The 27,747-nt window shown below is 39.0% G+C and overlaps 1 protein-coding gene across 7 annotated transcripts in view; it reads left to right on the top strand.

The window, feature by feature from the left end:
- Positions 1-27,747, top strand: part of LOC128877874 (collagen alpha-2(IX) chain) — a 236,225-nt gene that overhangs the window by 105,002 nt on the left and 103,476 nt on the right. Inside the window, exon 2 of one of the 7 annotated variants that reach the window (XM_054125498.1) lies at positions 24,538-26,923. The exons of the other annotated variants lie outside the window; for them this stretch is intronic. Coding sequence (XP_053981473.1) covers positions 26,732-26,923 — 192 coding nt within the window. The 5' untranslated portion in view covers positions 24,538-26,731. The remainder of the gene's footprint in view (positions 1-24,537; positions 26,924-27,747) is intronic. 7 annotated transcript variants of the gene reach the window in all.

The raw sequence follows: 27,747 nt of genomic DNA, 5'->3' as shown, positions 1-27,747 counted from the left end.
CTCTCTCTCTCTCTCTCTCTCTCTCTCTCTCTCTCTCTCTCTCTCTCGCTCTCTCTCTCTGTCACTTTCTGTCGCGTCCTTTCGTCGCGCTCGCTTTCTCCTGGCCTGGCAGAGATTCGTTCCAGCGATTTAAACGGCGATTGAAGTTTGGTGTCTCGGAACAGCGGGAATCATATTTTTCCGTTCGTTTGTGCTCTTTTACCTCGCGCGGGGCTGACGGAAGGCTGACTAAGTAAACCGGGGAAACGGATTGACGCGGATGTTATTAAACCATCCGACACGCGAGAAAGTTGCTTCTCAAAGTATCGGAAGAGGATAGAGAACCGAGTTGCAAGTATTAGCTGTTGCCGTGGAAGTGATAAATTCCTCTGAGATTAAAGTTTGCTACAGTTTGGAGAAATATTTGAGTGTGGGAAATCGTTTAAGCGATAATGACGATTTATGGTAGCGCTGAATGAGTGTTTGTTTTATGAAAACGTTCGAGCACATGTCTGACTATTTCTGGTAGAAACCACTGATCGTTGCCTACTCTATGTCTGACTTGTTCAAAGCTACACTACTAGATATTTCCTTTTACTTCTAAAAAATAAAGAAAACCTTCGATGAATACTTCCAAACGAACACTTATTAATAAACAATCACGTAATCTATTATTTCAAACAAATTAAAAGACGACCAAGCTCGTGAGACCGAAATATGCTAAAATCAATTCCTTCGAATAATTAATCCACGAAGAATCCATTACTATTCCACTGGAATCGAATTTCTGTGTTGGAGAGGATTTAAGGGGAGTTCGTCAAAGATTTTGAGGTCTCAAGGGAAACAGATTGTATAGAGGAGCTGATGATCTTTGCGGTGGCTAATTAGACGGCGACGTTTGGATTCCACAAATCCCGTTAATGAGATTATCGGAAGTTCTGGTTGGTGAATAATGCGAAGACTTCGACACGACGCGATAGCAATAGTTTCGATACGTCTTCACCGATCATGAATTGTTCCATTCCGATGCTAATAATGTAGCGGAATTACAGCCCCCTGAAATTGGGTTAATGAGCTAATTTGTACATGGCCCGATAACGTGATCATGGAAAGTATCGCGTTCAGATATACGGTGAGACCTTCCATAACGCGATACTCTCAGAACGCGGTTCCTATATTTTCCAGGAGCAAAAATTGCTATATTTATAGGTGTCATTATTAAAAATTTCCCGATATTTGTTCCAAGGCACAAAACGGTTGTGCAACACATTTTTACCAGCTTTGCGTTATCAATTTTTGTTTATTTGACTCGGTGTGTTCATATGTATAAGCGAGCGAGGTACTATAAATAGATATTTATATGGACAAAACAAAAAATGCACGGGAACAATTTATTCAATAGCTACAAATGTACCGAATCGCGTGTGTTGTGCAATATTTTCACCCGCCAGCGAACATATTTATGTTCCTGTTCAGAAGTTTAGATACCCTTCCATTTTTATGGAAATAAAGCTTTTATTTAGACACATTCTCTATTAAATCGTTTCGGCATTAGTAGCATGTCACGATAGAATAAAGTAGCATTTTTTTAAAAATATTATTTAGAATTTATAAATACAATATGAATATCGAACATGAATATTATAACTTTGTAAACATGTATTCTATTTGAAACGATATACAGTTAATGAAACATATCTATATTGATCTCGTGTAGATACATTTGACATGACTCTATGTGTCGTTTTATGAATAGTTTATGTCAAGTTTGCACTTGCAACGCCTAATGGCGCTGTTTAATGGCTCCATCAAATGAAACATCACGCATAGTCAACCTCATCAAAGATGCTGGCACGCGCACACGTGTGCGTCTCATTTTTTAATTATTCTAATCACTGTAGCGCGAACGAGGTCACTAGTTAGGATTAGTCGCGAAATTAAAAATGAATATATGAAAATATCGAAAACTGATGGGATTATTTAAATCAAATCGAACCTACGAGAGGTTAGTAATTATTAATGAGAATTTGAAAATTTCAACTGCACCGGTTGGTATTATTTATGCGTAACATTAATCCTGATTTAAGTATTCCATTAGAAACATTTTAAAGTCTGGCAACGTCGTTAAATAATATCACTGAAGAAATGTTTCGCGGTGCTTTCTTTCCACCCTTATTCTTCCACTCGTTCCATCAAGGTAATAAACGAACTGCAAATTTCAGCAGCACGGAGCAAGTTTCAAAGAAACGGTACCGCTAAAAATTTATGGTTTAGAATTTTCCATGTTACCTGGGCCAGAGTGGAAATACATTGTTCTTGTTGAAAATGTTGATGAATTATGCAATTCTTTTCGTGGAGTACAATTGAGGTTTAATTTGAAAGCAGTCTTCAGCTGTACGCGATGCAATTATTTTTCTATGACGTGTATACATTTTTTTTCTCATATACTTTACAAGATTTTCTAGTGTTAATAATTTCAGATTCCTGTTCACAGTTGTATTTTCACCTAAGCATTAACGCAATTAATGTCATTATTATTGTTTTTGTTACATTATTATTCGAATAAACTAATCTTGTACAAACCTATGAAAGCGTGAACAGTAATCCTAATTTATTTTGTTCTCGCAAACTTCAGTACGAATCGATAATCAATTTATTTTCGAGGTGCATTCCCTTCTGAGAGACAATTAAAAACGTTCAGCCGATTAGTTACAGTTAGCAATTTCCTGGCGAGTTTCGAGAACCCATGTACACGTGCTGAGGTAAAAGACCACCAAACTCGTAAACTAATAATCATGGACGACTGATTCCCCAGTAAACCTCGCGTGTCCACCTAGAATCAGGTTCGCTAGGAAATTTAATTAAGCAGACGTAGGGTGAATGCTAATTACTATATAACAGAGGTATTCTTGCGTTGCAATTGTGTTCAAGGATGGCTATTCAAGAGTAAACGATAAAATTAGAATAAAATTAGTCCTCGCGATGGGCCACGTGATAACCAATTTTAGACGAAGGTAATTATTTTTAAAGATCTTGAGAAGCATTAAATGCTCGCACGATAATTGTTTCAAATATTTATTTTGTACCATTTCTTCGTATACATTTTTTTATTTACCTTCCTTTAAATTGTCTAGACATATTTAGTTTCTTTTATTAAATACACCAATGACCCCGTACAAATTTCGTCCACTACAACTCTAAACCACTAAAAAGTTACGAAGAAATTTTGGATGTTGAAGACCATCGTAAACCAGAGCCCGTCTCCGTAAAATTCGTAATCGGCGAGGAACTATTGGACAGAAAAGAAGGTCCAGCGTGTTCTGTGGGTTCGCATTCTCGGACTTCCTTCGCTTACCGTGTTCTCTGAAAAAATAATCTTACAAAGAAGGTTAGCGGCGAGCAAAGGAGAAAATATCGTGGTCAGAGCGTTCGTAGCTGCCGCGAGGGGATGCCAAACACGTCAGAACACTGAAAGAATCAGGGAGATCGGAAGCAGCGAGCGTACATACGTATACCTGTGTGTCCAAACAGACTATATTCTGATCCGTACACTCACGTATAGCCGAATCTTTTATTTCGTTATTCCGCCTCCCTCCTCGCGCCATCCCCCCGTGTTTCCTCTTATTTTGCGGATTGCATCGGGCGCAGCCAAAGTTCCTCCCGTTTTCCCTTTACTTTCTTTTTTTTCCGCTGGCGTGTTCCGCGTATCGAGTGGTCGGTTTTTGATCTTCCATATTCCATCGACGACCGCCTCGGATACTTCCAGCAATTGCGAAACCGTTGCCTCCCCTACCTGAGACTCATCTTTACCGTTCTCCTCCGCGAGTCGACTGTTCCTGGCCGTACAAGAACCCCAACGGCCCAGGAAATGTCTCGAAACTGTTATTTTTATCGGAGACTCGCGTAATGCGCGCCTTCCTGCGTTGTTTTGTAGAAAGAGGCATTCTTTCGTGGTTCCGTGACAGTTGATAGCGTTAGGGACTTTTCGGTGAAAGCTCTTCCCTCTGGGAAAAGTGTTTCTGCAGGGGTTGGATCAAGGTACCTGTCTGGTTGCCATCGATCACAGAGATTGAATCATGGTTTGCTGAGAAAAACAGACAGGTGCCTTACATTGGCCCAAAAGATGTTGGCAAAAGGCCGTTGATAACGAGGGTGGTTACATAATTGATTAAAAATAGAAACTTATTAAGAATTTAATATAAAAGAAATGACATCACTTTTCATCACTAGGTGTCACGTATATTTTGTCAACCTTATAATCCGTTGTTTGTCTTATCTACCTCAATCGACCGTCATTCGACCAGGTGTACAAAGTGCTGGCACGTTTAGTGTTAACTCGACTCCGCGCACACAGACTCACCGAGAACAACAATGAGTGTCGTCTATTGACCAGTGTGGAATTGAGATTCCTTCTTAACACACAACCACTGAACCAGGCAAATAGAAATGCACTCCACCGACGTAGTGGAGATGCATTCCCCCATTATCCCGCGAAGCCCCTCGGGATCACTCGCCTCGAATTCTATGCGAGGCAAAGCCATGCCAAAGGATCCTAATTAGAGGAAATCAGCCTGTTAATTTTGCAAACAATATCCTAACCAGCTCCTACGTCTCCGTCTGTCGGACCTGAGAACGAAGTTTCGGGCGAGTTCGAACGCGATCGAGGAGCCAAATGACGAGAACATTATGGCGGCGCACGAGAGTTTCGACTAGTCTGGATCACAAGGTAACACAATCCCCTGCGAGCGTACGCAGCTTCGTACGGTCTGAAATAACGACCCGACGCTGTCCGTATCATAAACTCGCCTCCATTGTGCGCTCTGAACAACCTGGTTTCGAATCCTTTGTTGGACGATTGCTCTGCTATTTGAACTATTTTTCTTCCGCAGTCCTATCTTTCTGAATAAATGCTGTTTTCGAAATAGTGTCTCTGATTATTTATGGCCCACATCGATTTAGAAGCTTGCCGCTATACGTGAATTGCGCGAGAGAATCTCTATTTGGGTATATTACAGGTAGATCCAATTATTAAAATTCCAAGAAAAATTACATTTACCACACGTGGTGGAATACTATTTTTTAATTAACGTGTTGGTTAGCGTTCTTCTATTTTGAGACTTGTTTAGGAGCATATTTTTATCATGTGCGAATGAATGCATCCACTTCGCCAATTATGCAATTACGGGCTGTATTAAATAAATTTGAAAAATATTGCGAATGAGTCGATATTAATACTGATCACAACTGTATTGCAACGATGTAATTACGAACTCTATTGAAAAATATTTGGAAATTTTCAGTAATATTTTTCCTATTTGATCATTTCGAATTGTTCCATGATTGCATCCATATAATACTGTCTGTACTAAAGCAGCGTTATAGAAGAAATTAGCTGAGGTAACGCTTGCTCTCGTTATTCTTGAGGTAATTTTTTGTTAGTCGTCGCCGGAGGGGTAATTATTTCTCTCACGGTACGCTTAATGGGACTGTTGATTAATCGATCAACAGTAAGAACATTAGCACAAGGATGCATTTAGAATGCTTCCCGTTTAGTACAAGTGGAGCGACCATTGAATAAATTTGCTTATTGTTATGTAAAATAAAGGGTTAGGTTCAACGTTTTCGAAGAAATATTTAATTATTACAGATAAATACTGTTCAATTGAAATCAATTTAATGAGTTTTCCTCCTAGGAAAAATCATTAATTGAAAATGATTTATTATTCTCATACTTGCTGGAAATAATTCCTATCGTATGTCTGGCATCACTAATCAATTACTCTCGGTTACGAAGATATCTTAAATTGAACAAACGAATCATAAATACTAAATTATTTACTTGTTTAATTTCACGAGTTCGTTGCACTTGTTTAATACATTATATTACTGTTTCTACGTTGGACGTAATATTTTTAGATCATTTTTTTCTATAAAGCTGAAAATTTTAAACGGCCAGAAGGTAACGTACAATCAGTTTTATCTAGAATAATTTTACGTATTTGTAATTTGACAGCAATCTGACAAGCGTTATCTTATTTAAAAGAAAGGAAATCTCGATTTAGAAAAGGATTGCAAAGAAGATATTGATATTGTTTTATTCATTTTACCATTTATTCGTTATTGTCTTTTTTTAAGTATATTCCATGAATTTATTTCACTTATTTCAGACGTGCGAAAGTTATCGTTATCGCTGACTCAATCACAAGTCGTCGGTTACCGATTGCTTCGATCGAGAGTGTGCCTTGTAATGCGAAATTCGTATGGTTAATACATTTTATCTGACGTCACGCGACATTGTCATCTGTCGCTTTCCGTGATGCTTTCTAAACGCGTCCTTCGTCCTCGATTGTATAGTAAGCACCGAATTTACGACCGGAAGACGACGTCAGCCTGCAGCGACAGCTGTCGTGTTCGGGAATTTCGCTTACAAGAACGGTTTCCCTTGAATGTCAACCCCCAAATGTTCTTAACGTGGTTTACCGCCTTCGTTCAATTTCGCGACACCCTGTAATCGTCGAACACTTATCGCCAATTTTTCTCCAATTTTTCAAATTCTCCAATACGATTTTATCAATATATTCTAGACGTGCTTGACGAAATGTAATAAATAGAAATCTGATTTGTTTGTGTGTTAATTTCTAAAGGTAAAAGACGCGTTAATACGTCACGGTGCTTCTCCGTCTGCCAAAAGTTGAAACTCCGTTTTTTCTTTTCTAACTGAAAGTTTTTCCCTCGTCCAACGATGGCGACGACTCGTTTTTAATAGTCGCGAAAGGTGAAAGCGACGATCAGATGCGACGTTATCGAAAACCATAAATCTTCCGCCGCGGCGAAATTAGAAAAATGTTTTTTTCTTAGATGAGATATAATAATGTGTAACGGTGAGCAGATGTCAATGAGAAAAAAATTTCTCAGCCGCCGTACGACGACGAGGAATTCTTTCCCGGAATTTATGGACGACATATTACTAATATGTTATCCATTAGGCTTTATGGGCCTATCACTCTCCTTAATGAAAGTTTCCCTCGAATTTTCCGTCAAAATTCAAAAGTGTTCGATGGTGTTGATTAACCTTTCAGATCCTTAATTCAATTTTCTAGACTGTTCCAGAATGTTATGTATTAAACACTCGATAAATAAACTTATCTAAATCATTAATTGGGAGAATTAACACGATAAAGGGAATTCAAAGCTCAGAAAATAATTATATATAGCATTATACACTTATTAGTTGCATCGAGACTCAAACAAGTTACTTTATCAATAAAAATAATAATCAACAACGATTACATATGCAACGAATCTCGCTAAATCGTGTACTCGATTTCCTCCAAACTTAACGAGATAATTTCACTAACCCGTTTTTATGGATCCTCTCGTAAAATCGTTGCTCCTTTTCTTGTTTATTCTCGTGAGCTATCGACTCGCAAAAGCGCTGAAACAAACAAAGGCTACGCAACGGCCGTCAGTCCATTAAATGGAAACGATGAACCAACAACGGAAAAGATAAAGTCATTAATTTTCAGATCGATCGAAGCATCGTTATAACGAGTCAAGTTCCCAAGAAAAAAAAACCATGTTTGTTTAACCAATTCTTTTGATTTTTCTTTCGACTAAAAAGCATCCTGAAGGTTTCTTTTTAATTTTTCATTGCTTTTGTTTTAGCGTATTTCGTTCCTTTTCGTCCGTCCACCGTGTATCGTACGCGAGATTGTCCTGCGTGAAAATTCATTCGGTTAAAAAGAATGTAAAATAACCTGGTGGAAGAGATAAAAGCGCGTAACAGGGCACAAATTCCACGGTCAAAAACAATGCAACATGAAAATTAAACCGTAGCCCGATCCTTCCCCTTCGTTTTGTGTTTAACACAGTTTCCTACTGGAACGTCCTGGTTCCATTACTTTCTTTGAGAGGAAATGGTTTTTTGCTTTATTTAGTTAAGACAAGTTTAAATTACGTATTGAAGGAAATTGTGAAACGTTGGCATCTATGGAACGAACGCTTTAATTAATTCCGGGAATAATTTTCTTTTATTAGGATCGAGATACAAAAGTACATTACATCGTTAAATCCTTCCTTCCGCAAAATGTCTATTTTAAAACAAAATAATTATTGCTTGTTGAATATCTACATTTACTTTCAAAATAATTTTTAATCGAATTCGCCGACATCGTACAAAATCAATTAGAGTACATTGCTAAGCTAGTTTATGTAAGTACTTTACATTATAATTACACTGAGGATCAAATTTTGCTACCTAGCTAATGGTTCGTTGTAATTTTGATAATATTTTCATTACAGAGTATTAGGACACTTTAAACTCAATTTTAACTTCTCCACAGTCAATTATATTCTGCATGAGCAACGAAAACACGCTGTATTATGGACGAAATAAATTAATCCATTAGTAGAGTAGATTAATTTTCAATGCAATTCCACTTTTACTCGTCATTTTTCTTTAATATCAAAATACTTCTTTGTGGAATTTCGTTCTATTCGTGGAAATGTTCAGTAGTTAAAAAGGGATAATTTTAGTCGAGTTCCTTCCTATGTAAAATGCGCAAAAAACAATAATACTACACGTCAAAATGACAGCCATTGCGAATACTTCTTTTCTAAAATTATTGTGATATAAACGTCGCACACCGTAGCCTGGATTAACAATTGGAATTTTGAATGGAAAGCTGTCAATCGAGTGATTCGGAGAATGGCATGGTACTTATTCATAATTCTGGTATGTCAGCTGTCGATTGGAAGGGATCGACACATCCCGCGTACATTATTCAGTCTTCAATTTCATCAGTCGAGATAAACAGTTCGCTTCCTCTCACATAAGCAGGTGTATTGTTAGAGCTCAAGGAAGCATTTCGGAAACTTGAGTCAAACTAAATGGCTTTATCGAAATTTCTGTGACAAGAAAAATATTGTGTTCATGGAAATGAAGTATATCTAAATTATTATGAAAAAATTTGACGGCTCATATAAGGATCACGTGTACATGAGAGAAACATGGCAGGCAAATAGTATCTTCATCCACGTACACCGACATATCCCGGAACTAATACTACATAGTATTCGGGGAAGGCATCTCGTTCGGTATTGATATATGCGATCAACAATTTAATAACGGAAGTCTCGTCTTGGTGTACGCTCACTTGTAAAACAAACTTAATATTGAAACGTATATACATACAGAAATATGCGTGTTTATATAAGGAAGAGGTAATAAATAAAACGCATCAAAATTACGAATACATTCTTGTCTTTCATCAACATTATACTTTTCCTTCGAATAAGATCTGACATTCCCTTTTTCTTAAACTCTTGGATACATTTGTACGCGTCTGTACACTTACTTTCAGTCTCTTCTTGTCTTGTATGAATTTTTACATATTCTTCTCCTAATCACATCAATATTACATAATATTCCCTATCTTTTTATTCTATTCCACGTTTTTGGGTGTTGTTTGAAAATCCACAGAGAACGCGTTCCGTGTATTTTTGCGAAACACGCGACCCGTTAAACGTAGCCTTCAATTGACAGCTGTCGATCCGAAATGGAAGCTCTGACCTCCTCAGAAGTCCAGAAAACGCCCACGCGAGGGCAAGCCTAATCGAGAGCTCTCAGTCGTGCCTCCGAATACGCACACCGAGGCTTCCTTTCCCCTCGATGTTCTCGTGTCGCGGCTTAATGATAAATTCTTTTTTTCTCGTCGGCGAAATCGTCGAAACCACTTCGGAATGGATTTTCAATTATTCGGCGAGCGACGAGTGCAACGTCGTAAAATCGAGTTATCGCGCGGCGTGACAGCTGGCTCGCTTTGCGCTCGATGGCGCTCACGGGATGCCCCTGAATAGGGAATTATTGTTAAGTGGATTGTAATTGAATATCGCTATAGATAGGGTGGCTTGTTCCTCGGCAGAAGTCGTTGAAAGCGCGCCTCTCGGACAAAATAGGCTTTTTCCCGGTCGAGAAAGCTCGTCGAGCTCGGTTGTTCATCGTTGTCATTCGGTATAATGGAATTTATTCGCGGATTTCTTTTTAGTCGCGCGGTCAATGGCGATCGGCGGCCCCCAGCGCGGTCGCATCCGTAATTCTTCGCAGTTTCACGGGCTTTCGAGTCTTGTCCGCGTGAAAGAATTCACGGCGAGTCGCGAAACTCGGAACTGGAAACAAGGGCGAATCGGGGGAACTATTGGCAATCATTTAAATACGACGACGAACGCGAAATTCCGTTCGAATTATGAATAATATTCAGGGGGGCTAAATATCCCTCGTGGACTTTATGACATAAATTTTTTGGAGAGGGAACGCCATTGAAATCGCACCAATTTTCATATCACGAAAGAAAGGAAATATTTAGATGGCTTCCTTCATCTAAGACTACAAGACTACAACAACACGTTTTATTGAAATTTCAATTCACGATTCGATAAAGCCTTAACGCAATCGGTGCACGATTTATTACGCAACGCTATTTTCTAAGACAATATAAACAAAATATTAGAAAGTAATTACATCCAAATCAATATCTCCTCCCTTAAGGGTACGGTTTAAGTAAAATGTGCGAGGAGCAAACTATGCCCATAAAAGAGCCTGGAATCGTTCCACAGCGGAGATAGAGGAGGAAACCACGTGACAGGAAAAATCACGAGTTCCCCGTAGTTCTAATTGATAACGTTGGCTGAAACGTTATATCTTGTAACTTAAACGAGGTTGCGTTCCAGTTGGAACTTCGGGAAACCAGCGGCTACGAGCCGCTGTTCTCGGTATAATGCACTTTTCGACATGAATGCATCCAGCATCCAGCAAACTCTGGAACGGCTGAACGCATGACCATGCGATTCTAAGCACTTCAAACATCGCACACTATACCGCGTGGGCGATGAGGCGTCTAGACTAACGTTGAAAATTCCGTCGCGTCGCTTATCTCTACGCCGCGAAGCTTTCAAATTGAATCACTATATTTCCTGATTTACCACGCCACTCTCGCGCGATATAATACAACAAATGCGATTCGTCTTCATTTTCGTTCGGACGGTTGTTCCTTCCGTTGCGTCAAAAGTGAAACGAATTCTTTTAGCTTCCGCAGTATCTGACAGTGTCTATATATATCTTGATAATACATGTAGTTTTACTCGATTTTCAGAGAGTTTCGTTTTTCGTTAATTTAGGGGACAGTGTATTAATATACGTATAAAGTATATCATTATGACTGGAACAAAGGACGTTTTATTTTGTATTTACTGAAAAAATGTATCGTGTTTCGAATAAAAAGTAATATCTGCCATTAGCTGTTGCCCCGTGAGTAATTCCCTTTCCAATTTCGAAAATCAGTGGCACACGAAAGAAGAGTGAAAAAGTCAATAAAATATTTAAATTTCCGAACAGATTGGAAAATTACAGTTTTACGCGAACCAGCCGAATCGCTTTGATCTCTCTGTATGAATGTTTAGCTCTATGTGAATCGATCCCTATAAAAGTTTCAAGCGAATATTTATGTGACCTAATATACTTCGACTCGCGTTTGACTAAATATTCCTACTGGTAACTTAGAGTTCATTCATTTTTTTCTTTTTTTTCAAAGAATCACCCAGACGATATTCGATTTCAATTAAACACTGTGTCGCAATTGGAAACAATTATCTTCGAATATTAGAGACTGAAAATAGCAAACTGTCACTGGGACGAAGATAACCAAGTTTATTTTAGTATTCCAGAATTGTTGTTTACGTTATATTGCGAGCAAATTACAGTTCGATCGGGTCGATTGTGTTTCAAATTTCACAGATTATTATAATATCGATCAGGTTTCCTATTATCGTTCGTGATTACACAGATTGAGCATTATTTATGTGAATTTCCATTTAGATGATGAATTATTTATCACCTGGATTTATCACATATTTTAAATATCATTTCTCATTTCTGGAATTAATTGCACCGAAGAGGATCATAAATGTAAGCTCAAAATGTCTTTAGTGAAATGCTTGGTAAACAAATGTCTAAGATAGAACGATCCCTCTCAAGCAAACTACAAATCTAAATAATGACATGCTTGAAGCGCAAGCTGAAGCTTAAGGCTCAAGAAACTCTAAAATGAATTTCCTTCAATTCGACTGCGCGGCTGAAACTGTGCTTCCTAAGCCCCTCGTCTCGATCCACCCCTGTAACAAACTTCACGGGCCCCTACACGTGTGTTAAGTATGCAGATGAGCGTATACCGTCAAGTCTCGATAAATGCAACCCCCGTGATTACACGATAACCTCGTGCGTTGCATTATGCCGACAAGTGGAATAGGGGTGGGTCGCTTAGCTACGGTTGAAGTTGGGGATACTATTAATGACCAAATACCAAGTGCTAAAAATTATGTCAATTGACTCCAATATGCCGAATAGAAATATCCTAATCGATGATTGATACAGATTTTCTACTTCAAGCGTCGCAATCGACACACATGTCGATATTCCACTGAATATTAAATAATCCGGCTGGCGTCTAAATGACGTGTGCCTGGAAAATTGTTCTGGAATTGTAAGAGCCTTATTGGATATCAATTTTGTCCGACGCAGGGTCAGACGACAGTGAAGTATGGAGTGGCCAGCCTTGTTCGCCTATATTTCACTCTATTATTATAGACGCACGCTTTCTAACGTACTTTGTGAACTCTAGCAAACTAGACACGTTCATATGTGTAAGTACGTTTCATTGTAAAGAACTTCGAGTGAAGGGCGTTACATGAAGAAGTAGAAAGCATGCTTACTTGACACCGTGCCTTAATTAGTAATGAATGCTCTGTGGCTAGTTTCATAATACCTCAGTTATTTTGACTAAAGAATTCCCAATAAATGCTCAACAACTATAAATTTCGAAATTCTTTATCTGGACGAGAATTTCACTCGCGTCCCTTTCAAAATTATTTCTCTACTATTTTAACGGCATTTTACATTAACCTGTTACATTAGCAACAACTCGCCGCGCTAAACCTTTTCCACCCCATTTCATGCCAGTTCATCTTCTCGAACGTGTTTTGGCATAAACTCCATCGAATATGGGTTTATCACCAGTTTAGCTTGATCAACGGCGTCGGAGTTCGGTATTCGCGAACGCGGAAATGACTTTGCAGCATTAAAAGGGTTAGCCATTCGGGGCCGCGTCATTTCGTCGGCAGAAATTACCGACGCGTTTGCCGCTGCAACGAAAATTGCAGCCAAACAAAATTTTCCGCAAAATTTATATTTGATGAAAAGAGCGGAGGCTGGAGTTATCCCAGGGATAAAGCAAGCTTCGCAAACCAGCTACACTCGATCAAACAAACGCGATAAGGGGTAACTCGATGAGGTGGGGGAGGGGCGGTTTAAACGCGGCGGCAATTGCGTTTGGTGTTATTGAGCCGTTCGCGACGGAACGTGTGACGCGTTACCTGTGCTATGCGGCGAGAAAAAGGCATGGTTTGATTGCAGTTAACGGATTTGCATCGCCGGAAGGTTTGAACGAGGGAAGTGTTGAAACTACTCCTAATGAACTTCGTTGATTTAGGGCTCAGAGTATACGTGTACACGTAAGAATCATAACTTAGAATCTTTATGATAAGGTTTTATTTTGACAATGTTTCGACTGCTTGGATCGAACTATTTTCTAAGACTGTAAGAAACAGAAAATTATAACGTTTTATTTGAATACCGAGTTTACTCGTAATTCGATTGGAATTGTGATTAAGTAAAATCATTGAATGACAGTTTTTTTAATATGACTCGAACAATCGTATAAATTGTCTTGGAATCTATGGTTGGTCCGAAAAGACACGAAATTTGATCGGACGCTCTTTTTTACCCTCGTTTCTCACCTTCTTACTATTGTAGGAAATAGTCGACGCCAATGTGTAACGCCACGGAAATTGAAAAGCTCGAACGAGGTCGATCTATTCGTGTTATCGAAAAAACATCGAGATCGGAAAAAGCTTTTTTCATCGTTATCTTCGGTGTCTACGATCGTCAATCTATCCACGGTATCGTGAAAAGAATTCAATTTCAACATTTTGGCAACCGAATCTAAGACGTGCTGAAGCTCGGATTATTCTGTTCAACCGTTTTCTAACTTCGACTTCGAAAACATGTCTATAAACACAATTGCACGTATCGACGACACAGGATTGTATTTTGAGGAAAAATAAAATAGCTCGATTATGTAAAACGGTATTATTATGTAAAATGAATAAAATAAATAAAAATTGAAGGCATAACGTCAGGTAAATAATTTGTCACCGTTACATAAAATTTTCCATCTTAATTTAATTTCTCTAATACAAGACATTTTTTCCCAATTAATATAAATTCATTTTATTGTAACTCGTGTAAATTTTGCGACGTTTCGTGAATTAATAATAATTAAATTAGTATTCAACACAACGATGTTGATCATATTATCATTATTAATATAATCATTATACTTAATAATTAATTAAAATACAAATATATCGTTTCAACCACGAGCAAACTCCAGATTTAAACGCATTTAATACGACATTTAAACGCATGAAATAAAATGCAATCACTTTGCACTCGTGGTATGTCAAGCGCGAATTAAATACTTGTGCGCTCAAATCCGTGAAAATGAAAAGTATAATCATGGTAATCGCGATGATCGATGCTCCAATAGTCTCCATAATTTTGTACACGTGGCGAATCAACGTATTTTATTGAAATTTTATAATACCTGATTCGATAAAGCGTTTCGAAAAAGTAGAAAATGAAGTACCTTGATAATCTCTGATATTAATTAATCGATAAACAAATGAACAACGTACTATTCCTTTTTTGAGATAAAAAATAAAACTTATGGCGACAGAAGGTTAAATACTCTTTACGTCGAAAAATATCAATGTCCCAGTTTCTTTGGGATTAGAATGGTACAATATTCCCTTAACGCGGACTATTTCCAGCAGTCTCTTGAAAAAAAAATCCATTGTTTAATTTTTCCACGGGTCTTCCATATGGTTTCGTTTGCAACGAAGTATCGTCGGCTTTGAGGTTTGAAAATCAACGTGGAACACTTTGCGCGTTGAAAAGGGGCTTTTAGCTCTTTCCACTCCGCGTCAAGTTAATATTATGTGACTGTTTGTATGGAGAATATCAAGCAAGTTCACCTTAAGTACGAAACGTTCACAGGAACGAGGTTAATTAAATTTAAACTAGCGCCAAAGGAGTTTGCTCTGTCTATAGAAGAATTTAACTTATTGTTTTGTCATGGTAACATTCACATAAATACGATCAGGCTAGACCTGTTGGTTTGCTGTATCTGATGGCGTACAGGAAGAATAAGCTTGATGTTTCTTCAAAGGTTAGAGCTCTATTCAAGTTCTAAAATGCAACTCAATCTATTGTGAAAGGAATTACAAACAATTAATATAGAATCAATTTTAGAATCTGATTGCAACTCCTACGCAATTAATTCGATATATTACTCTGTTGAATTGAAAGAACGTACAATAATTAAAGAGTTCAATGAGTCTCAAGAAATCCCCAGAATCCACTGATTAATTTATCAACCCTGTTGTCGATCCATCCATGCCAGAGCAACCAAGAACGATCGTTTCTCAACAAAAATAAAGAAGTATCGAGTCCGCGTTAACTGAAATACCAACACCTTCCGAATGAACAATATAAATGAATCCCTCATTTATCTCCGACTGAAATTTATGTTTGCAAAGCTGCGATCAGGCTATTTTGATGTGTTAGGTTCCCTTAGCGTTAAGAAGCGACGTTCACGCAAGTCGACGGAGTTTTTATCCCGATTACCTGACTTACCTGGCGAATGTAAATTTCAGTCATTGTCTGCGAGACTTTTTTCGAGGTCGTGTTCTATGTTCAAGTCACGAATTTACCTTTCCGTCTTCGCCACGGCTGTTTTCTGGACCGCCTTAATTAAAGCGGGCATTAGTCGACGCTGTCGAAATTATTTCGGCTGGCGAGCGCGGTCTCGACGCACCGGGCCATTTTAATTTGGAGCGATTAAAATTGTCATATCGCGGGGACGCCATAATTGTAACAGTTAAGCGAACGTCACGTACGCGTTTAGTCTGCGGTGCGAAATTCAGTCGTTTCCGTAAAATGATTTCCCGGAGAACATCAATCGCGTTACGCTTTGGAACGCATTGAAAGTTAGAATATTACGCGTTATAAACGTTTGTTGACAAAACCCTGCTTTAGAATGTGAAGTAAACTGTTTCTATTAAAAAAAAAAAGTGTGTCAAAATAAACATACTTAAACGTTATTGCATAAGACTGCGCATTTGTATGCAGTCGAGCTATTCCATAAAAACACCACATCTCGCGAGACTTTACAGTAATAGGATTTTGCGAAACTTAGGAACGGTACGATTCTATCTGAAATCATAAATTCTAAAATGTACATGAATAGAATCGAAAAAAACAAATTGTGCTTTACTATGTGAAAACTTACTATTTACTATGTTCTCATTAGAATCCAAACAATAATTTCTAATTACACGTAAAACCTGACAATTGGAAAATTGTTGAACATTTACAGTTCCATTTAAATTTAAAAGTCTCTTTCTTACATTTTATGTTGTAATAATCAATGAAACTTAGCTCCAACGTGTTTTGCTTTTAACGTATTTATTAGAACAGTTTGCTGAGCCCATTAGTATTATTACTGGGACATTAAGTAGTAAAATTTTACGAACCTTGTGGTTAATTGAATTCCTTTACGACCACGGTCATTATCCTTTTTGTCCTACAAATACTACAGGACGAAAGGCCTTTAAGATTTTAGATATACCAGATCCTTCTTTTTGTATATTTTTTGAGGGGAAAATGGTTGAAATTAGAGGACACTCGCGAAACTTCAGTCTTTACTATGGATAAAATTGCCACTCTCGTATAAAGTGCTGTATCGAACTCCTGGTGAAACTTTAATTTTAACGAACGCGGGAAATTTCGACGCCCACCGCGGGCACATTCGCGCGGTCCTCGTTGATCGCGTCGTCGAACAACGCACACACCGGCTATTTCGTTGCGCAAATTCTCACGGCGAATTCAAGTGAATTAAAACGAATTCCGAAGCGTGTCTATCGCGAATCGGGAAAAATGAATGAACGGTGCAACGGGGAAAATCGGAGGGAATGCGTTCGTAATCGTGTTTCCCACCGAAATCAGCGCGACACGGACATAATTATGTACGTATCTTGTTTTATTTTTTGAAATTGAAACAGTATATCTGCTCCCCATTATCATATTGCAGGGTGATTTACTCGTCGGTGACTTCAACGCGCGCATTGTTCCTGACGATAGCATAGAGTGTAATGCGATGAAGTTCGATTGATTCATTTTTCGTTCTCTTTCTCTAATTGAATCGTTTGTTAGGATTGATTTCATTGAGTGAAGTGTTTTATGATATTGTTAAATTTAGTCTCGATTGTACACGTGAAACTGGTTCAAAAGATCAAACATATTTTTCGTAAACTAATAATTTGGAGAAGAATTATTCTTCTTGTAGTTTAATCGTTGAATCTCTCACTGTGCACCGTAGTTTTTTTTGTAACTACTCATGGATATTTATGTACATATTCATAATAAATTCAATAACGTTACAATAATTGGAATACAATATCAACATTAATATTAATATGCTCATAAGTGTATAGTATGATTTAAATATTTGTATGCCTTAAAAAGCAGACATAGTTTCGTGTAAAATTTACTATAGCTTCTATATTAATTAATTTCTATCCGAATAACTCATAATTCATACAGGATTATATTGTCCAACCACTTGCAGACGACGCGACGTCGTTAAACATAAGCTTCTCTTGTAGAAATGGATTTATTTCGTACAGCTGAATTACCGTGCTTCAAAATTTACATTGCAATACCGACTTCTCTCACGTTTCAAATAATTATTTATCCATACGCGTATTTAATCAATATATAGATACCTGCATATTTAATTTAACGCGAAATACTACAAAATTTATTACACTCAAGCGTCATAAATCGTTTGAGAGCCATGGTTTAATTAAATTAATTATGTAAAGTCTACCCGGAAAATTCATCAATATCTGCATTTTTCTGTAAACAATTCAATTAATTACTGGGAAAGTAATTTTCATTTCGAACCGAGACCTATACTGATATCTGTTCGGATATTTTCAGAAGCCAATTACAAAATTTTATAACCATACAATTTTATCTGTGGATAAAATATCACAGAAAATTTGACATTCAAATAAATGATTTTCTAAAAGAACAAACTCCTGAAGCCACTATCGGAGAATTCTTTGTAACGTCCCCTAAGTATCAAAGCGAGTAACAATATGTACGAGTACTTTTGGGGGATGTTGTTTATTCCGTCGTGGAGAAACATCGGGAAATTATCGATGGCCTGAACAAGGTAAACATCGACGTCGGAAACAGAACGTGGAAAATGTATGTGAGTCACGTTTGCGGAGAGAGACGCAACTTTTTGGGGAAAAAAGGAGAAGCGACCTGGATGCTGCCTCGAAAAAGGAGCAAGCACGTGCATGCCTAGCGTCTGAATGACTAAAGGGAGGAGGAAGCAAGCAGGCAAAGTAGGAATCCTGTATAATGGCGAATGGTTTTCTTCGCGTTTGTTTCGCCTGCGATTCGCCTTCTGCTAGAACCTGCCGATATTTTCTACCAGCATGGAACGAGCTACCTGAGAATATTCCTTGAGAGGAACCATCGCTAAACTAGCGGAAAGTAGTTTCAGTTCTGTTGCCAAAGCGACGAGAATGTGAAGTACGACTGAAGTCGAACGAAGTAGGCCTATGGATAAAAAAAAGTGTCAATTATGGACTCTATGTTACGCCTTCAAAGGAAAACTTAAATCAAGGTATGCTGTGGGTTGATTTATTTACTTCGGGAATATCGGATCTCCCTCGTTCGACTCTGAAAACTTGCCAGAAGGGCGGTTCGATAAAGCGTAACGTTTCTTCTTGCAATATCAGAACGCAAGAGTTGCCACGATCGCGAAGCGGCAAAGGGAAACCGAAATTATTCAGCACCGCGGGGATGTAATCGTTCGCAATTTACCGTGAACGAGGAAAAGATCTATGCGCGGGAATTTTTACGAGAGTACCGACGCTGATTCGACGAAGATAAGTCCGCATTTATGCGAACCATTATCCGTAACAAACTGCGACCAGGAAGACGAATGTTCGTAAATAATCGAATAATGAAAAATCGTAGGAATCAGCTAAATTTTCAGCAAAGAATCAGCAAATATTTTATAAATGTTTTATCGTTTCCTGATATTTGGATGTTGCATGTGAATCTTCGTTGTGTGCAATCGATAAACTATATTTTAAAGTAAACCAATTGAAAGGTTCGACATGTGAAAACTTCAGACTTTTCTGGATTGGAATTCAGCTCAAAACAAAACTAAAGTTCATCGGAAAAGTGGAATTTGCGTCGAATATTAAAAATGCTTCGTTTGAATCGATTGCTTTCCGACTATATTCTGTTCCTGTAATGTGTATGAAAAAGGATATGCATTTTTTTTATTGGCATACCAAAGCCAGTAAAAAGTTTTAATATTTCCGACAAGCAAATAGTAAAAATTTATTATAATTGAATCACAGGAAATATTTGAATCGAATTGCGAGGGAGTGATGTAACGTTACGAAACTCCATTTTGAATTTTGTAAAATTTTTGTCGTTAAATATCAACGATTTTGCATCGAACCGAAATGTGTCTCCCTTCATTCTAGATTCATGGAAAAGTTTGTTTGAATTCGACGGTACTACTGGAGCGATCACCCCTTCTGATCTGAACTTAGGGAACTTCGTGTATACCACGCTCTTCCAGCAGTTAATTCCTAGCACTTGTGCTTTTCTCATACTTATAAATTTGCACTTGCCAGACAGCTCGAAGTCTGAAGTCGTAACTAACGAAAATGTTGGAAATTATCTTTATTCGTGCCTAGAGAAATTACAATTACAATTCTAGTTTATTACTTAGGAAACAAGGAACAGTGAAAGCAGAAGAATAAATACGAACCTCGTCACACGGTTGAAATAAATTAAAAATATAACAGAACACGAATGGAACTAAACTGGAACGGTACAGAAGATCAAGTGAAGCACTAAATCACGAGTGAAATATTTGCCTGTGTTTGACAGCTCTTTTACATTTTGCGATTGTTCGATGGAAAATTCATTTATTTTACATCCGCAATATATGTCGAAATGTATGAGCAGTATCGTTTCAAAGATATGTTTCAAAAATATTTAGACAATATTATAAAGCAGGTGTCTCGAGGATTTCTAATTTATTCCATTGAAAAGATTGAAAGTGACTTTGAAATGACCTTGACCCCCTCCATTCAGCGACCTTTCTCTTTGAAGACTCAGGTGCCTGAAGTCTCCTACGAGGTCTTTTAACCTCGCCGTGGTAGTTTTTAAAAATTCAACGTAGCTTCCGAAATATATGCGTTTAAAGATTAAAATGGGACACCCTGTGATGGGTTCTTGAGATACGAGGACACGCTCCGAAGTGGTTTCTCGAGATACGAGAATTTATGGACATTGTGAGACGAGGAAGACAAAATACGGAATAGAATAAAGAGACAAATAGAGAAAAGCAGGCATTGATTGACAGAAAATTTTTATTTCTCCAAGGGCTGCTCTACAGAATATTTTATGCAACAAATATGTATGCGAGAGGTACGTTTAAAAGCCCTTAAAAAAAATCTGTATTATCCAAATGTGTACTTGTAAAAATATATGTCCATGAATTCATTTTATCCATGGATATCGTACAAGTACTCAACACGTCACGGTTGTATACAACTCTTAGACACTATAGATTCTTATTAAATAGAAGCATGAGGAGTACACATGGTATACGACTATAGAACACACATCATACACAATTATTCGATTAAAGTTTCAACCTAACAGGTTTCGCAGTTTTTCCAAGGAAAAGAATCTCAAAGACACTCTGGTTATCCAGTCTGCATAGATGAAAGGCTTCTTAACGACGTTCGCACAAGTGGAACCGCGAGCTTAGATGTTAGGTCGCGGGAAAACGAGCCTGCGCAGCTGTGTCGCGCATCTATTAATCGCCTTAACACGCGAAACCGAGAAGCATCAGAGAAAGGAAAGGGGTAGCGTGAACGGAACCATTTGCCGCCGGAACGGAACGAATCCGTGCCAGTCATTGTACCATAATAACGCTAAAATGACTTTGCATTTAAAAATTCGGAACAAAATACCTAAATTCTTCGAAGAACCGAGCAATCCACACTATCAGAAAACACAAGTTCGGCATCACTACGTGGAATTCTTCGCAGTCCACGCAGGTACGAAAGCAAATGGGCGCGTCCAAAATTTGCCAGGATTTCCAGCTCGGATAACCTAATGCGTTCCTCATTTTCATTACCGGTCCTTCGATATTGGCCCCACACCACATTAGCATTCGTGCCCGCATTTGCCGCGCGTTTTACCCTGTAAAACGAAAATAGCGTTCCAGGGAGTAACAGACTGAGCGGCCCGGATGAAAATGCTGTTAACCCAGGGTCGCGTGATAACCGTGGAAAATTGATCCTGGTGTTTAAGATCCTGCACGTTCCATCGTGATTCCGCGTTGCTAATACGCGTTTTGTTCTTCCCACGGGTCGGCCAAGCCCTCGCAAAAATGCGGGGTTAGAAAGCGACGCAATCCCGCTCTGTAATTCAAGCCCGGTGGAAAATCGTCCTTTATTCGATTTCAGTGAACCGATTGTGACCGCGAATAAATTAAAGCGCGAATGTACAGAGTGTATTTCAACGCGTAGAATCCGCTTCGATGGTGGATTGGGGACAGTGGAAGAGGTTCGTGTAAACGTATGGTTTATTTGGCTCGTTTATCTTGATAGTTATTAATTTCTTACTGAGAATATCTAACCGACTCTACTGGAAAATTGTAGACAATGCATGATTAGATATCAACGTCTGTCAATGTGAAAATAATACTTGTTAGATTCACTTTGCCGAAAAGGGCTGATCACTCAATTCGGAACTGTTATTTATGTTAAATATTTGATTAAGCTCGCGAGGAGCACAAGTTTGGTCCCCAGCCGAAATTTTGCACGAACATGTTCGCTCGTAAGTTACGCTCTGGAGATTTGTGAATAATTTGGCCGTAGTTGAAACAGTGCACATTCGCACTTTATACAGATTTAAGTCTCCCAGGTTTATATTTATGGAGACGTCTCGAGTCTCTCGTTTATGGTACTACTGTTTCTGGCGTGCGTAATCTCTGGAATTGTATTGCCTCTTCGTGTGACAAACTTACGGGAACTCTGAGTATTTTCGAAGATGTCGGAGGGTCCATGAAACGTCGAAGAGAGGCATAAATTGCTGCGGATGTGAATCGTTTGTAACAATTTCCTTAAAAGAGGAAGCAAAGGAAATGTGTTTACGCTTCGAAACGAAGGAAATTCCGTAGTCGTGTTTACAGACTTTTAATCGATGATCGGGTACTTTAATTCGACTCGGTGGATTAGGTAATTTCTGAAGGAAGCTAAAATAAAATTAATTTCGAAAAATCGATAGACTAAAATTATAAAAATAACAAGGTCGTTCGATATCTGAAATTATTAAGTAGATAACGTTCCTTCTTCATCCTAATTGCGGATGGCGAGTATCACCATGCCACAGAGCACACATTAAACTTAACGGGGATAATAGGATATTATCGCATTCCAAAGATTTCGCATATTCAGAAAATTACACTGCTAAAATATTCTCTGTGAATTTGAAATTGCAGTACAAGCTTCTAGTATTATCATCGAAATAAATCTTAGCCTTAATAGCGTTGCAGAAGAGGTCCAAGGGTTGTCGCTTGGTTAAAGTCACGCACTGCGCATGTCATATAGTGGGATTATGATACGTCAATCAGTATCTGATGCTTTCACATCCCGGGTTCTTAGCCTTAAGATTCTCTGAGATTGCAGGGTTTAAGCCATGCACTTTTGGAAGAGCATTACCATGTTTCGTCACCAGCTAACTTCGTTAAAATTCCGTAAATGCATCGACAGTGTACACGGATTATTATCCTATGATACCAAGTATTATTACTTTGTGACTGCCAACCAGTCTGCTCCGCAGTAAGTAACTCCGTAAAACAAATAAGATTCGCAACAAATTTGTTATCAGTTCGTCAGCGGAACAGTCATTAGATAACTTGGTGGAATTTTGTAACTTCGCCGAACGGTCACGCGGAGTGCTATCGGCAAGTATAATGCATCAAGAAAGTTACCAATTTTATCGAACGCAAGACCATTTTGATTGATTAGTAAGGGCTAACCAGCCCCGTTCCCGAAGCAATTAAATTCTCATCCGAGGATAATTCACGTCCGTGCTGAAGTTCTCTAAAGTACGAGCGATCTATCAAGTTATACTGTCTCATTATTTTCTTCCGATGTCAGCCGTCAAAGTTTCGATCCGTAAATTGAAATTTAACTGAATTACAGTTAATACGAAACGAGCAATTTGACGTAATGCGGACAGTTAGGAAGAGACCATTTATTTTCTTATAAGGCGCAATTAAAATCATCGCGGTCACGAATTAAAAATATTTAAATTGAATGCTACAAATCCTTTATCTATTTTAGGCAAAATATCGAGTGCGATGCTCGGATGCGTAAAAATAGACGAGAATTTCCAAAGTTTGAACGTCGATGTCGACCAAACGTCAAAGTGGAGTAGTGGTTTATGACATTGCTTGTATCGACGTTCAGCGCTCTACGCTAACGACCAGATGTTTTATAACTAAAACTAACAGTTTACTCGACCAGCTGAGTTTACGAGGCAACGATGTAGCCTATGCGTACACACTTAAAACTTGAACTAATTACGAAAAGGGATAGAAAATGAGGAAGGCAGGAGTTAAAAATACAAACTAAACAGTATTTCATTCATTCTGAGCTTCGTCGATTCGTCTCCCGTTACAAAGTATTCGTTTATATAAATTTTTCATCAATCTTCTCCGTGGTCACGTTTCTTATCTTTCCTCTCGATCATTGTCTCCCGGTGAATCCAAAATACGTATTTTCGTTTCCACAACTCGCTCGTAAATTCGATCATGTAACTTCTCTGTTTCAATGCTTTGCATGGCTGAATTTGCAACAGAAACAGATACCCCTACTGCGTTGTCTGGTTTACAAGAACCTCCGTTCTAAGACTCCTATATGTTTACTTAGTTTACTCCCTTCCAATTTATCTCTCCATGCTGCAATTGCTACAACCCCTTCGCCTAAATTTCCCTGTGCTCTCGTCGCCCGTCCAAATCCCAAATTTTCCTTTTTACGTGATTCACTAAGCGTGATCTTTGTTGTTATATTCATCCAGGTTTTTATAACTTGTATTACTCTTATAAAGACGTTCGTCTTGTGTCAAGTTAAACTTACAATTCTGCAACTCGTTTGAACCAGTCGCAGTCCACCAAAAAAATTCTCGGGGAAATGGTTCGAATCTCCCTAATATAAGGACGCGTAAAATTGTTGATGTCTCGTTGTTTTCATAATATACAGGCCTGACATCCGTCGGAGACTAAAGGAGGTCGAATATCCACTGCTACGAGCCAGTGATCCGAAAAAGTGACGGAGAACGTCGCAGAGAAGACAAAGGAATCGGAGGAGGACGTCTTCCAAGCTTCTCGGTTTCCTCCCGCGATCTCATTAAACGAAACCCTGAAGAAGAAGCGTGGGAGTATCTCGTTGCCACAATAATTCGCCGGGTGATGTTCATTGTTGATTATTCAGACGAATTTATCGCAACTCGTTGTCGTTGTCTCCTTGCGCCCGTTGAACTTGTTGATCTTCGCGAGTGTGTACCGGGTGCTCCGAAATAAGACTCGGGCCGTATCAAATTTAACAGGTGAAAGGAAATTCCAGAATCGAAAGAACTCGTCGAGCATTCTCGAATTAACTCTCGCGGCGGGTGCTCGATGAGCAAACCGTTTCTGGAAGCTCTAAAAGGCCCAACGCAAACCGGACGAGTCAAACAAGCGAGGTGTACAAGATTCCGGTTATCCGATTTGCAGAGGACCTCGAGTGGTGGCTGAGAATCTTACAGGGTATTGGAATGGAACGTGCTCGACGAAAAATGGTATTGATGAAAGAAATACTCGGCATTCTCGGTAGAATTATAAACTAACTTCGCATTCCCTTAGTACCGGGCGAGTAAACTCGCGGTCGAGTGCCGGGATATTTCGCAGAGAATTATTGAAAAGTAGTCCACGCGAAGTAAGTAAAAGAGGAATAAAGATTGTTCAGGACGAGAGGATACCGGTGGAAGCATTCTTGAAGAGCTATGCGCCGAGACGCAGAACCTCGCGTTGATACCGAATCCGTTAATCAGCCCGAGTGTGTACCGGGTGTCCCGAGGTGAGCGCGTTCGAAGAAGTTACGCGGAAAGATACTCACAAGGGGCGACATTAAGAAATTCCAGGAAGACCGGAGTTTCGCGCGAGAAAGTTCCGAGGAGTGCTAAACTTGTTGACCCATGCACGTAGAGACGAGATTCAACGAGAGAAACCACCCGGCGGGAATGTAATATCATCGTGATGAATTCCCGAGATTCGTAGTAAAATTTCTGAAAGCGAAACCAGACGCCATCTAGGGACGTGATCGAGATCACAAGGGTGGAACGGGGGGATACTTGGAGCTAAGCGGGGGAAGATTGCATGTATCACTGTTTCCGATCGGTACTCCAAAGGTCCTTTGAAGGAATTCAATCGGAATTCACTTTCCTCGTAGGCCCAAGTTGGGAGACAGACACCTAGGAAGCAGAAGATACTGATCAGAAAACTGATCAAGCCAGAGGACTGCGTGGCTCTATTAAAAAAGTTACTGAATACTGTTGGAAGAGTCCTTTAAATAGACTTAGAGAACTGGCCTTCTCGAATAGGCCTAAGTTAACAGAGAGACTCCTAACATCTAAGGAGCAGAAGATACTCTTAACGTATCGGGTCCTCCAAGTAGGATTCACCCTTCTTCCACAAACCCAAATTCTCAAAGAAACTCATTCATCCCTTGCCTACATAGGGGATCGTTTTCAAGCACCGTTGATAGTCCTAGTCCATTAAATAGATTGAACAAGACTCGTCCTCGTACGTAGGCCCAACTTTTCCTAGGAAGTCCAAGGATGAAAAGAATGGAAGAACATCCCAGAGAATAAACAGGCACGTCGAACGAGGTTGAACACAACGAGATTGTTTCTTGTTGAATAAACGCAGACTACAACAGGGAAACTTCCGGAACGATCCGACGAAACGATACCACCAGCTGAAGAGGATCAAACGATAGCTTGAACAATCAGCCAGGGAAACGAGTCACTTCCTGCCAGATGACTTCAAGGAGGGTCCACGACGATTCGGCTGACACGTCGTCGATATTCGAGTACGAGGACACGATAAAGTTATAATAACAACGGGTGTCTTGGTTAACTACACGCAAGAATCTCGTACGACCCCGAGAGAGGTATATTATAGTTGAATTCCTTCACTTATCCCCCAAAATCGCAGAGAGAGAGAGAGATATATATATATATTCATATACCTAGATATATGTATACATAAATGATATATTGATGTTAATCGGCGTTATTGATTGATAATTTTCTCATCCATCGGGCACACCCGTTGGAAACTGTTCGTTAAGAGTTTGTGGGTGGAAAGTGTTGAGGATTGACGCGGGAGGGGGGACGCTTTAAAACGGTGGAAAGATGGCGATGGTAATATCGCCTCGTAGCAAGATCGTGACTCTGTCATTATTGATCGGTATAATTACGCTGGCTGCGTTGATAATTACTGGCGTGGTGGGGATATGGCACAAGAGCGAGAAACCGTCGAAGCCTGGAACGAACGTGGTCAGCAGCAAGCTGCAGCAGATCACCGGGTATACGGCTACGAAACACGTGAGTAAAAGATTCCCTTACGAGCCGTAGGGTGGTCCTTAGGGTCCAAACGTTTGTCGAATTTTTTTGGTGGTGCTAAAATCCTTCAAATTATCACATTCGTCAAGTGGGTGTTCGAGGGATTATTCGTCAAATAATTATAATAAACTAATCAGGAATGGTGAAATGAGGACCACCCTAACGAGCCCTCCATATACTCTGCACCGAATGCTTCTGCAAGTAGTGATTTCCAAAGTTATGAAACTGAGCGACGTTTTTGAAGAAATTATTCGTCGATGAAATTTGACAAATTGCGATATTTTTTTATTCTGCGAAATGAATAGTGTATATGCCTTATCAGAATAAAGGGAACAGTTGATTGATAGATCGGTTTCAGGTGAAGAAGAATGCGGCACTATGAGTAAGTAGTATACAAACAGTGAAATACGTCTTATAAAGGCTGACCACTGTGTCTGACCTATCACAAGGCTCGACTACTTCCACGATCTTTCTTTCGGTACTAGAAAGATTAAAACAAACCATAAATATAAATTTAATCGTAACCAATCAAACTACAACGTTTAATAATTCACTCGCGAAATAATGTTTAATAATTAATAACCTTAACTGCAGTTCGAGCAGAATTAATGAAAAAGTAGTCTGAAAGGGAAATAAGAAACTCCAGTAAAGTAGAAATATGAATAAATTTTTATATAATTCCGAGCAACGGACCATTCACATTTCGTAAAAAATTTCTCCCAGCGACAGCTGGAAATTTCCAGCAACAGATGCACGAGCCAGTAACTTCCATGGTCTCCCGAACCGTTTGCTCGTTTCATGAGCTT

Source organism: Hylaeus volcanicus, chromosome 6 (assembly GCF_026283585.1).
Source record: "Hylaeus volcanicus isolate JK05 chromosome 6, UHH_iyHylVolc1.0_haploid, whole genome shotgun sequence".
In the NCBI taxonomy this organism is placed as follows: Eukaryota; Metazoa; Arthropoda; class Insecta; order Hymenoptera; family Colletidae; genus Hylaeus; species Hylaeus volcanicus.
This window is presented reverse-complemented; position numbering and strand designations above follow the sequence as displayed.